Source organism: Vanellus vanellus (assembly GCF_965231255.1).
Source record: "Vanellus vanellus genome assembly, chromosome: 5".
NCBI lineage: Eukaryota > Metazoa > Chordata > Aves > Charadriiformes > Charadriidae > Vanellus > Vanellus vanellus.
The window spans coordinates 17,048,626-17,062,645 of record NC_138910.1 but is presented as its reverse complement, the minus strand read 5'-3'; the positions used below and the strand labels follow the sequence as shown (position 1 = coordinate 17,062,645).

The 14,020-nt window shown below is 38.6% G+C and overlaps 1 protein-coding gene across 1 annotated transcript in view; it reads right to left on the bottom strand.

Annotated features, from left to right (window-relative positions):
* XRCC5 (X-ray repair cross complementing 5) overlaps positions 1-14,020 on the bottom strand; it is a gene marked incomplete at its 5' end in the record, with an annotated part of 56,563 nt that overhangs the window by 5,547 nt on the left and 36,996 nt on the right. The window contains 4 exons of the mRNA XM_082483447.1: positions 1,695-1,762; positions 3,867-3,963; positions 6,009-6,118; positions 13,837-13,906. Of these exons, the coding sequence (XP_082339573.1) occupies positions 1,695-1,762; positions 3,867-3,963; positions 6,009-6,118; positions 13,837-13,906 (345 nt within the window). The remainder of the gene's footprint in view (positions 1-1,694; positions 1,763-3,866; positions 3,964-6,008; positions 6,119-13,836; positions 13,907-14,020) is intronic.

The following is a 14,020-nucleotide window of genomic DNA, read 5'->3' as shown; positions in this document are numbered from 1 at the left end:
AGAGCTGATTTCATGCAGTCTCTCTTATTCCCCTGTTTTAAAGGGAAGTTATGGCTGTTGTAGGACCTTCAATCAGTCACAAAAGAATTTCCTGAATTGCAACACCCTGCTGACTATAAGGTGACGTTAAACAGAAAAGTGATTTTAAAAATCAGTCTACAAATGTTTTGCTCCAGCTTAGCCTGGCAGCTGTAAATGTAGTCCTTGGTACTCTAAAATTTGTGCTGCATTCCTATGCAGTCACAGTATTTTTTAGCCACCACAAGCTCACAGTTAAGGCAATAGTATGCTGTAAGGTCTTCATGGCTAGTAAAGATTTCCTTAAGGAATAGTGGTTATTTCACACAGCATTAGCACATTTTGAGAATGAATGGTAGTTTCAGACTAGCAAGTGAAATTCTCAAGAAACATATTGTCTTAGGAAGTTTCCAAGTAAATTCGTAGCATTTGGAACATATAACAAAAACTGATATCCTTTAAAACCACCACTGAGGAACAAAGTTTGTCTATACAATTGTGTGTGATAAGAAACTGCCAGAAGGTCCTTCACGTCTAGAAAAAAAACATCATATTGTGTCATTTGTACTCTGCACACGTGCTTAGCTTTCTGGACTCTTAGTTTGTTAGCTTTTCATTTTCATGACATTTCTGTGCCTTCTTCACCTTGAGGTAAATTGTTACAGATGAAAAAAGCAATTTCTAAAATAAAACCTTTTACCCACTCTAATTCACTCATGGAGAACCTACTTCTACCCCCTTCTGGTTATTGCTAATGTAAGGCCTGGAAGTTGTGCAAATCAGTGTGGCATCTCTTAGAAAAGCTGCTTCTCTGCAAAGTACTTAGTGATTTTAGCCACAGGTTTACCTTCAGGGGTCTGTAATACAAAGACCTTCTTTCTCCTAAACTATTAAAAAACATGGCTAGCAGCCTGATACAAGAATGCCCACCAGACTCACTGTACACAAATACAATTTTTGAGAGCAACTCTGAATTCTGCTTTCTCTCAAACAGAAGGCACCATTCTGCCTATTAGAATTTGCTCCTTTGTAACTGTGACATCCTTCAGTCATCACTGCAGTTACTGAAGTGTTATATTTCTGTAGAAAGAATACCTGCAAATACTCCAAAACTTTTGTTTCCAAAAGGATGTAATATCATCACCAATAATACTATCAGCATCGCTTATGATGTCCAGCAATTCACAAGTGCTGCATAAAGAAGTGGAAAATATTGATATCGTTGCATATATGGTGAAAACTAGCCAAACAGCTTTATACTGCTAGAGTTCACAATGCCTTTCGGCAAAAAAAGCATCCCAATTTTTGAACTTGTGATAACAATGAGATGCATGTTCTTTCTATGAAGTTCAAACAGTGATCTTGTATATATAAATAGTCTGTTGTTCCACTACACCAAGTTCCTGAAGTTCCTATTCTTTGTAGAGGACATTTTCAGATAATGAGATTAATATAGGCTACTTTCTAAAGACCAATTAAAGCAAATGCTGTGGTACATGCTAGGGAATTATTTTTGCTCTGAATTGGGGCAATTTCAATTGTGGGGCAACAGGAAGTATCCTCTTCTTCCTTCATACGAATCCGATTTCATTCACCTAAAGATTTATCCACATAAGAAAGAATCTTTTCCACAGCACAGGCTCTAAACAAATAAATGCTCATTAAAAAAACGATACCTTTTCAGCCTCTTCACTAGTCACCAAACTTCCCTCTGCTTCATCTTTAGTGATCAAAGAAATTCTGTCTAAAAAAAATAAGAGATATAAAAATATCATTAGAAGGCTTCCCAAAAACGCACTTAATGTTAGAAATGAAAAAAGTCTTCCAACTTCTGAATGTGTCATCAGCAGCAGCAAAAATAAAAAAATATTGCTCAAAGGAAAATGTGACTTGCATAAATGAGTCAACTATGATATAAAAATAAATTAATGAGCATATTCATAAGCTGGTGGAAGTATCCATTTAGGAAACTGCTAATATTATGACAATCAAACTAATGAGACACTGAAATCATAGATCACAGATGAAATGCTGAAAATCTATCAGAAATTACACTTTTAGTCATTCACAGCATGCTCTTCAGTCCTTAATAGCCTTAGAAAAATTAACTCCTAACATACAAACACTTATACTGCGATTACCTACAGTGTGACTACCAAAGTGCTGGTCCTGCCCCCACTTTGCTCCTTGGTTGTGCCAGCACTACCATCCTATGCAGGGACTCCCGAAAAAAGAAATAATCTCAATTGCTTTTTACTCCAATAGTTCTTCCAATCTAGCTCATCACTTGGCTACACGAATGCTTGTGCCTGAATAAAGAAGCTGTGGGTGTGAGAGCAAAGAGCAGTAGTTTCATAAAGGTTTCAGCAGCAGCACAATTGTAACATCACCTTAGTGTGCCCATAGAACTCCATGGCAGGCTTTCAGTTGAAAGTGAACTCATCAAACAGACCTGCCTTCCTCCTGAGCCACTAACTCATTAGAATCACAGAATCATAGAGTTGTTTAGGTTGGAAAAGACATTTAGGATGAAGTCCAACCATTAACCTAGCACTGCCAAGTCCACCAATTAACACATCTACCCTCTTTTGGTGATTGCAGTCACTCATGACAAGGCCCAATGCGTGCCACATCTGGTAGAAAAGAAGAGGTAAGTCACGTGGCAAGAAGTGGGGAAGACAGGACTTCTGCTCCTGGTAGCAGCAAGCAGTAAGCAATTTCGGCTACTTACTGAAAGCAGCTAGGTTACAGATAAAGCACCATGATTTCATCATCTTCTCACAAGAAGATAACCTATTTGGTATAAAAATATCACCTCTGTATTTAGAGCTTTTTTTTTTTCCTCACAAATATACCGCAGTTTGTTAAAAACTGTTTGTACCAGCTAAAAATTATTGAAAAGGTATTCTAGCATAGCTTTGGAAGATCCAAGTTTCCTACTTTCAAAAATTTTTTGGGTCCCGTCCCCCCCAAATTTCTTCAGAGAAGGTCCCCTACAATACTACTGAATATATTATTCTTTCAATGTTGTCTTGCGCTGGTTTTGGGTTGCTAAACAAACTCCCATCTTGTATTTTGAAAAAGTTGGACAAAATAGACATTACAGAGTGTCTGGGGTTCGTCACTTTGAAAGGCGCTATACAAAAGCATATAATTGCATTTTATAGCATGCACCCTGAACAGATAGAGCTGGGCATTTAACAGATTTTCTTAGCACTGGTTCCAATTAAAAACAAGGGTATGATGTAAAAGATTTTTTTAGTCCAACAGGTTTCATATTTGTAAAAATGTTCCTTTATTTATCACTTGCGTAGTCTCTGAATGTCTTTTGGAATTACACTGCCTTGTATCTTCCAGTTTAATCATAGGTAGGTGTCATATTACCACGTATTCTGTCCTTCAGGTTGCTTAAACACAAAATGATCAGTGACAGATTTCAATGCTATCTATGCCTTTTTTGAAGCTTAATTTGGAAGACTCTTTTTATATCTCTGCTGCATGAGTTTTTTTCCATTTATTTTGAAATTCAGCTGAAAGCATATCTTCTTCTCCTTACTCTGTAACATTTAATTTGTCTCTCTTCTTCTACAATTAATTTACCATTTCAACAAGACTTGGCAAGGCATTATGGATATTGCTGATATGAAACCATTAGTGCAAAAAAGGAAGTTGCAACGCGAATGATTTTTTTTTATATGTTTAAACAGGCTGAAGGAACGAACCATATCAAAATGCTGCTCTGGGGTTAGTTTAAGTGTCCCGTTGCTACCAAAGTTTTCTCTTACATAATGGATAATACAACTAGAAATGCTTTTTGTTGTTGTTGTTGTTCCCAAATGCCATCCTACCTTGTATAATGATCTCCCAGAAATCAGCTAAAGCTTTATCTTCCACCTTTGATTTCAGGACCTGCAGAAAGTCATTAAAGCACTGCACCTGGGACAGCTGAAGAAAATAACAGCAAAGATAACAGGAAATATTAAAGACGCTTACTAAACAGCACTGCAAACTTAATTCTTCATGAAGTCATCTAACATGGTGAGCACAAAAGTCAGTACAGATTTTGTATTTTTATCTCTACTAAAGCCAAGAGTACTAAGGAAAGGTGAGCCACAAAAAATGCCTTTCAGAAAGCTAGAAAGACTTTCCTGTAACTAGCTTTAGACTTTCTTGTAACCAGCTTTATTTCAGCAGAAAGTTGTAGGATTGCTTATTTTTCTTTTACAAGCATCAGGTCACAGGCCTTGTGTTTCTATGTTTAAAAGAAAACAAACAGCAGCACATAATACCAGAGAAGCTCGTCCCCATTCCAGTAAGAATAAAGAAACATAAAATCACAGTATCACAGTATCACAGTATGCTAGGGATTGGAAGGGACCTCAAAAGATCATCTAGTCCAATCCCCCTGTCGGAGCAGGAACACCTAGACGAGGTTGCACAGGAAGGTGTCCAGGCGAGTTTTGAATGTCTCCAGAGAAGGAGACTCCACAACCTCCCTGGGCAGCCTGTTCCAGTGCTCTGTCACCCTCACTGAGAAGAAGTTTCTTCTCAAATTTAAGTGGAACCTCTTGTGTTCCAGCTTGAATCCATTACCCCTTGTCCTATCACTGGTCGCCACTGAGAAGAGCCTGGCTCCATCCTCATGACATTCCCCCTTTATATATTTATAAACGCTAATAAGATCACCCCTCAGTCTCCTCTTCTCCAAACTAAAGAGACCCAGCTCCCTCAGTCTTTCCTCATAAGGGAGATGCTCCACTCCCTTAATCATCTTAGTTGCCCTATGCTGGACTCTCTCCAGCAGCTCTCTGTCCCTCTTGAACTGAGGGGCCCAGAACTGGACACAATACCCCAGATGCGGTCTCACCAGGGCAGAGTAGAGGGGAAGGAGGACCTCTCTCGATCTGCTAACCACCCCCCTTCTAATACAGCCCAGGATGCCATTGGCCTTCTTGGCCACAAGGGCACAGTGCTGGCTCATGGTCATCCTGCTGTCCACCAGGACCCCCAGGTCCCTTTCCTCTACACTGCTCTCTAACAGGTAGCTCCCCATCCTATACTGGAACCTGGGGTTGTTTCTGCCCAGATGTAGGACCCTACACTTTCCCTTGTTGTATTTCATTAAGTTATTCCCTGCCCAAATCTCCAGCCTGTCCAAGTCTCTCTGGATGGCAGCACAGCCCTCTGGCGTGTCAGCCACTCCTCCTAGCTTAGTGTCATCAGCAAACTTGCTGATAGTACACTCAATTCCCTCATCTAAATCATTAATGAATATATTGAATAATATGGGCCCCAGTACCGACCCTTGAGGCACTCCGCTGGTTACCGGCCTCCAACTGGACTCTGCCCCATTGACTACGACTCTCTGGCTTCTCTCCTTCAGCCAGTTCGCAGTCCACCTAATTATCCGGTCATCCAGTCCACACTTCCTCAGTTTAGCCATGAGGATGCTGTGGGAGACCGTGTCAAATGCTTTACTGAAGTCAAGGTAGACCACATCCACCGCTCTGCCATCATCCAACCACCTCGTTATTTCCTCATAAAAGGCTATGAGGTTGGTCAAGCATGACTTCCCCTTGGAAAAGCCATGCTGACTGCCCCTAATAACCCTCTTATCCTTGATATGCCTTGAGAGGGCACCAAGGATAAGCTGCTCCATCAGTTTCCCAGGGATGGAGGTGAGGCTGACCGGTCTATAGTTACCCGGGTCCTCCTTCTTGCCCTTTTTGAAGACTGGAGTGACATTTGCTTTCCTCCAGTCCTCAGGCACCTCGCCCGTTTCCCAAGACTTGGTAAAGATGGTGGAGAGTGGTCCAGCAAATATAAAAAAATGCAAATATACTTCTAAACTTTCAAACAGCATAAGAGCCTTTAATCTACAAATCAATTCTTTTTGCTGTAGCAAGAAATTATCAAGTTTCTAATACAGAAAATAGGCCCATCATGTCTTTAATTTGAAAGATACGAAAGTTTTCACATATTAACATTACCTTAATGGCCTCCTCTCTGAAAACTCTGATACAATTGATCCCTTTCATGTAGTACTGTGAACCTTTATTTTCCAGGAACTGATCAATGCGGTTTATCAACTGCTGACTCACTGAAAGACAAGGAGAAATAAACAAGTCAAAGAATGCACGCTTTCAGGGCAAAAAAATATGTTTCCTTTACACCTCTCTTTTTCAATTCCACAGGCATCAAAAGAGTTAATCATACCCATACTGCCTTAAGCTACTCAAGTTGGTAACTGTTATCTAAGCTACTGATAATTACTTCAATCTCTCTGGAAAAGCTAGATACACTAGGAAGAAATCCAAGCATGGCCAAGGCAAAAGTCACCCTGAAAGCCAAGAAAAAAAGGCACTGGCATAGCTTATTTGACAGAAAGTAAAAGCAGAACATTTTGGATCCTAAAGCTGAGGGAGGTTATGTTCTACAACACAAAGCATATCCCTAAACATCCTTTGAAATACATGCATATTTCAATAAAAGCGTTAAGTTTACAACGAAGGTGTAATAACGTCAAAACAACAGCTGTAGGGTGATTGGAATTAAAAGACTACCCTGTTGTTATTGACATTAGAATATATCTTGTCTCTGTACAGGTAGTTTGATGATTTTTCAGGGGGGCAATGCTGTTAACGATTATGGAGATAAGTATTATGAACTGTGCATGCCCGACAGAGAGAAGCATAGGCAAACAAGACTTGTACCAACAAGAAGGGGAACACTAGTTTCATCCCCACTATTGAGCTCCTGAAAGGTATGCAGCTGTAAAACATGGCAAATGTGTCAAGTGAAAATGTCACCAAGAGCTCTGCAAGCCCAACTAAATTCTGCTGGATTTTAGCACTTTTTTTTCTTCATGTTTAATTACAGCTGAGGAATTGTCCAATTTTACCCTGGGAAAAGCCAAGCGTGAAGAGCATACAACAGTGAACTATAAACTCAGAAGCACTGTGAAAAAGATGAATAGGCAGTGATAGTCCACTGCCTCTCCCAAAGCAAGAGCAAAGATTTAAGAACAAATGAAAAAAAAAAAAGTACCTCTTCAAACAAAACCAGTTAACCTCTTTAGACCAAGCCGATGTGGGATGCTAGAAGTTTTAACAGCTTAAAAAAAAAAAAAAAAGCTTGAACAAATTCTTAGAATTCTTAAAAGAGGAACTCCATCAAGAGGGATTAAAGATGACATTGCCATTGAAGAAGAAAATGCAGGAGAACATTCTGGACAAGTCACAGCATCTGCCTGTCCTGTTCTTGCATTGTTAAAGACAGGTTACTGGATTACCTTTAGCCTGACCTATAGCCCTTCTTACATTCAGATATTATGGGCACTTATGTTACCGCAACTATTTCAGCCATGGAAACATCAACATAGAAAATCATCTGCCAGAGTGATGGAAAAGACAAAGATAAGCAAACACAGCAAGAAGCAGACATCATTTCAATACTGTATTCTACTCTGCTCACTGTAAGCATACACAGCACTGTTATATTTATGTTCTATAAAATGCCTAATTGAACTGAATCTGAAGGACAGCAGCTCTGAAAAGAGGGAAACAAGACATGTTTGATATTCTCCCACTAGCTTTTGACTCTACCGTTTCTAGAAAAGGAGGCAGATAATGGTTCTGTCCAACAGCAGCTATCACACAAGAAAGTGTGCTGAAGCGCCTACTGCTCCGGAGGTGATCAGCTCACTCTTTTTATCTATTTTACCAGTAGCTGACAAACTAAATTGAAGTCTCACTACTTAAGCTCCTCAAGTTAAGTCAGTCCATTTTTTTCCATGGTTAACGATTTTCTCATTAAATGTTCTAATTTCTTACGAATTGAACTAATAAAAGTAAGTCCTGCTGGTGTTTTCAGTGGTGGTGGTGTTTTTTTAAATGCTGCCTTTTTCATTGATGTGTTAAATTAAAACCCCAGGCACTACGAGGGTGCAATAAAAGTCTTTATTGTCAGAATGATTCCAGCATACTGTTTGAAATTATCAGACACTCTACTTTTGCATTTAATTTTTTTTAAATCCTTTTCCCTTTGATTGCACTGGCAGGCATCAGAAGAAAAAACTTTTTCTTGCTACTGACTGTAAGATGCCTCCTTCTGAAATCTGTTGTAAGGAACCAAAAAAAACCCTACAATGTTTTACTAGGCACTGAAAGACCATAATAGATGCAGGGAACAGGTTACATGGCAACAACATTTTAAGTCAGATTCTTCTAACATCTTGGCTAAAATTGGGTCTGTCCATTGGGTTTCCCTTAAATAATTGATGAATCTAAAATAGATAAAATTCCTGTGTTCTGATTAGACTACCAAATTAGTTCACGGGGCCAAAGACAATACCAGAGACCGTAGGTAGGGATTATAACTGGAAGTTCTCTGAAGGGGACTCTGTTCCTTCACACTTCTTGGTCTGAGAACTTTGTTGATTTCATGCTGCCTGTCATCTGCCTTTCCAGTAGCATGAATCTTTTGTACTGGGTGCTGCAAAAAAATAAATCTCCCTGTTTTTGCAGAAAGGCGTGCTGTGCATAAAGATGTCTATCTAAGCAAGCTGTGAGTATTACCATTAACTCTGATGGGTCCCAGACAAATCTCAGGCATTGAGGCTTTGAAATGCAGGTCCTAGAGTTACAAACTGACAGCCTATTCAGGCCACTACTGTGTAATAAACACTTTTTTTTCCTTCTCTCCCAAATTCCTTATCCCCCCACACATTTAAGGAAGTGAACTAATTAAATTCTGCATTTTGCATAAACTGGAATTCCAGCACTCCTAATAAGCACCACATTCTGCAGATCATCCAAATAAATTTTAATCTTCTGCTTCCCTCTTCTATTGTACCTGATTGGTTAGATAACAAACACAGCCATTAAAGGCTGGAGAACTACAGGTTAAAAAAAAAATAATCTTTGAACAGAAGATCTTTTAGTTCTAATAGAATTTAATCCTTTCCCCACTGGCATTCAGATACATTCCCTACTCTACAATACATTCACCACTACTGTTATTTCTTGTGAAATATGCCATGAACAATTACATTCATGTTACCCCTGAATAGTTACAGTACAAAAGTGTAGTTATATTTTCATGTTTGTTCAGTTCAGTCCTTATTCTTGATGACTATGCCAACCAGATTACAGCATAATAATAGATAAGTCTGTATTATAGTCCATGTTCCAATTCTTAGGGGATTTCCCCTCCCCCCCTAAAAAAAATCATTAGGTTAAAAAACCAGCTCTTTCTGTAGACAAAGACTCCTGTTGTTACCAATCTTCTGATTTATCCACTGGTGGTGGTAATGACTTGTATTAGTGGGCAGTGCTTAAATAAGTCGCTGACAAATCAGTTAAACTACCCGATATTAAATTGTAAATTACTTCTCTGTAAGTATCATCTTTTTGTAACTGAAAAGAAGAAAGAGATTATAAATAGAAAACTGTTCTAATTTTTTAAGGACTTCCTTCATCTTTAAGCCAAGAAATAAGAATTTTAAGATCAAGAGCTGTTTAACTACTCCAGTGTCCTATGAGGTGCTGTTCAGTTTTGAAACAGTCTCTCTAAATGGTCTGTGGGTATTGATGAGAATGATTTAGGCTGGATGTCTGAAGGACATCTGGTCCAAACCTCTGCTCAAACCAGGACTACTGTGGATTAGGTGGCTCAATGTTCCACTGACTTGAGTACTGAGTAGCTCCAAAGATGGAGAGTCTTCAAGTTCTCTGGGACCCTCTTTTCTTGTTTGACTACCATCACTGAGGGTGTTTTTTTTCATCCCGTAACATCTAATCTAAATTCTGTTTGTTGCAACTCAGAGCTTTGCATCTCACCCAATTGCTAGACCCTTCAAAGACAAATCTGGCTTCATCTCCTCTGTGAAGCAGATGTACAGGAAACTTCAAAGTGATTTTATATACTCAAGTATTTGGTTTGCAAATACTCTTCCAATGACTGAATCATTTTCATCAAACCAGTCATTGCATTTGGCCTACCTAGCAGTAGAGCATGAATAGTTTCCGAAATACACAAAAACATCCAGTAAGATAAAAATGCAGACTAACCGCAAAGACATGTGCCAACAAAAAGTGAAAGAAAACACTATTTTTTTTAAAAATTATCTTAAGGTCTAGAAAGGTAGTTAACTATATACATTTCTACAGAAAATGTTGCATTAAAATATCATCCTTGTTGCAACTGTCTAATAAATTCCCACTGCAAATCTCTAATGCACAATTCTTTTACGCATATAAAGCATTCAGTGCAAAACCAGTGTTTTACGTTTGGCTTAAGGAGCTATCTAGATGCCATAGCAAAAGTGTGGCACCTCAGGCACAACAGGAGCTATCTATACGCCATAGCAAAGTGTGACACCTCAGGCACAACAGAATATTTGCTGAAATCTACACGTGCAATTACTGACTCTTAACTTTTTTTTTTCTAGAAATGCCTAGGAATAAAAATATTAACAAACTTGCTATAAATATAAAAATGAGCATTTGGTACCATTTGTCTCTGGACCTTTTTCTTATGTCCATAAACTGTACAGTTGTCATTGCCAATTTCTCTCTTCACTGACAAACAGTAAAATAAAAAAAGGCTCTCTGAACTACAGGACTTCAGACATCAAGTTCTCAGATAGAAGTCCTGTAAGATGCAATGAAATCTGGCCTATAAACTTACACAGAAAATTTACAAATCAAAGAAAATACTATGCACGTGTCAGTATCTTTTTTAACCCCTGTTAAGCCACCTATCTTCTACAGAAGGGTATGAAAATACAACACCCCGTATCAGACACCTTCTGCTGTCCAGAAATGCCAACACGGATGGAACCTTGTAAACAGTCAAATAGGATGAACTGGTAGTTGTGCGGCTACTCCTCTGCCATTACAAAGATGGCAAGCACCCACTTCATTTGAGAATCTTCTTTGCAGCCACAGCAATGAAGAACTCATTGTACACTCTTGGGGGTAACGATTAGATTCCACTCAAGCAAACTAATCTATTTTGTTTGCATTCATTGACAAAAATGTCAGAAGCTGTTATCAGAAGACTGCTCTTTGTGATGTGTACTTGTAACCTGCTCGAAATAAGACCTGCATAAAATGACATCTCTCTAGTCATGAATGCAAACAAGAAAGTAAAGATATCTGGAGGGGAAACACAATATTAGTTACAGAAGCAATCAACATTAAACAGTAAGTTGACACCCTCATACACAACTCATCACATAAGCCATAAGTGGGTCCCTACTGTAATAAACTCCACAGATGTCAATTAAAAACAAAGTTGATTACTGTTTCAGGAATTGAGCTGCCAGTCTCAGAAAAACTACCCCTGAGGCCCTTGCCAATTTAAAACTCTTAGTCTAAAAAAGAAAAAAAAAAAAGTATTTACACATTAGTGACCTAGTTCTCACAAACAGCGAACGCATCATTTCTCCTGCTCTGGTCTGCTGTGGGACCCAGCATTCAGACATGGGCTGTCTAACTTGCACACAGGCTTCTCCTATGAATGGCACAAACCCTGATCATCAAATCCCAGTGAGGCCTCTGCAGGAGATGCATTAGCACTCATTTTTGATGATAAATATACTGTCAGAAATTCGTACAAGCTGTTAAAAAAAAAAATAAAAAAATGCCTTTGCCATACTTAGGTATTGATAACTTTATAATTTTGGTGAGACTTGCTGTGGACTGAAGAGGATGTGTGCCAATAACCTGCAGCTTAGTTAGAAAGCCACTGTACTGTCAGTATTAAGTACAACTCTTCCTATTGCTACAACTTCTCTATCTTAAAAAAAAAATAAAAAAATCCACTCCCAAGCAAACAGTTGAAAGCCCTTTGTCCTCCTTATGGAGGGACCCTGTTGCTATTTAGTGGGGAGAGGAGGAAGAAGGAATTGCTACCTTCTTTAAAAAGAGAAAATAGGCTCTATTCAGTTTGGAAGACTACACTGGATGCTCTTTTTACACAAGAAAGAAGCAAAACAGGATGCAACCTGTTTGCATCCTGACACATATAATGTAATTATTGGGTATTTTTCCCAATAAACTACTTGAATGCCACAGATGATCCTTTCCTACAAAGATATTTTACATTTCACATGTTCTAGTAGAGGGGGAAAAAAAAAGTTTCATCACTAAATATGATAGAAAATGATACTAAAAAAACCCTTAGAACCACTGAATAGTTTTAAGGCAGAATTTACCATTTACATAACCAGAATGCAATACAGCAAGCCATTAAAAACATGCCTGTAATGTTTTATGTATTAAGCTACCTAAAAAGGTCTAAAGCAGAAAAAAGATTATGCAGAAGAAAAAAATAATATGCAGAGCTTGTTTTTATTTAGTGTCTTCTATCTCTCCTGTAAATGGGTGACTACACTACCTTCTGTCTACCTACACCTTATAATTACAGAGCAGATCACACATAAAAGCAGATTGCTCAAAAAAAAAAGCCATCCAAACATGTACCGTTATCTCCAGCACAGCTACCAAGTGGACATATTTAAGCACTCTTTAGTTAAACCATCTTCAAGGGTAATCACTATACTTATTTCTGCCATAAAACTTTCCTACATGATAGAATTAATTACCGTTTCAAAGTAGTCAACTGTTTCACATTTTCTGTATTCTAATATATTGTACAATGCTTTTTTACTGCATCTTAATATATGTGAGATTTGAGAACACAATTCCAAATATTTTTTCAATAAACAATTTCTTCTGGATCTAGTGCAAAAACCATGCGAAAAGCTGGCTAGCTGGCTTACAAGCCTGGAAATTCTGGAGAGAAACAGCTGTGTAAGCTTTAACAGACTGTATCACAAATCAATATACTACTCAACATCCTCCTCAAACTATGTCCAAAAGACCACAGGCTTTGTTGAAATACCCAGCACCTCACTTCAGCACCTCTGCAAACCTTTTTCTTTGAAAAGGAATACTACATGAGTGGCTATTCGACAGATGAGGTTTATCTTGCCGCAACCTTCAACTCATCCGTTAAAAGAAAAAAATGACCCCATCCATCTTGTGCATTATTCTTAGGATACCTTTAGATTACATATATCTCTGTATAGCTATTCCAGTAGGGAAATACCATACAAACATTCCTTTGCGTTTTCAGACTGAGGGCATGCAAGACAGTGGCTGACCTGTGCTTTGTTTTCTTCCTCGCCTCTGCATCAAAACCCTGTCTTGCTGTATCCTGACAATAGATGTGGTGCACACAGATCCTGCTTTCAGAGTCACACACTACCTGGTTATTACACTCTAAATTCACCCACGCTTTCTTTTGCTCACAACAAGCAGTAAGAACCGATCTTGCATGTACAGATTCAAATCCCAGGCATCAGATTCTTATTTCTTCATAGAACAGAATAAGTAGACAACAGAAGACAGGTTTCTCACTCCGTGCACAGCCAGCAGCCCTTCACTTCAAGCCAGAAAGATCCCATGAAGCCAGATGAAAAGCTGATACCCAGTCTGAATGAGGCAGTCAGTCAATACCAAGGGATCTTCTGTTAGAGACACCTGAGGAGTGGCTCAGATGCCTCAGTGTAGCTGTCCAGTGCAATCTTACACAAACACAGGTATCTGAGACTTTGAAATAGGAAGGCAAATACTGACATAGGAATTAGCAACAACTTTCTTTGCTGAGTGCCACTAGAAGCTAAGCAGTGAACTCCAGGGCATCTCACATGGCTTTAGAAACTTATGTTTAGAGAAATGGATTGCATTTACTGAACTGAAGATGCTACTAAATTACTAAATATAATTAAGATAGATAAAAGTAATTTACCATCTCTGAAGTCAGCATTTTTCTGCCTCACCAGAATTCGGAAATCTTCTGCTGGATTAACACTGCCAACCTATAAAAGGTCCAAAAATGATACAATTATTTGCCAATATCCATCTCTTTATTCTTCTGAGGCAACAAGAATCTTTACATTTCTGTTTATTTTAATATGGAAACAGAAGCTCTA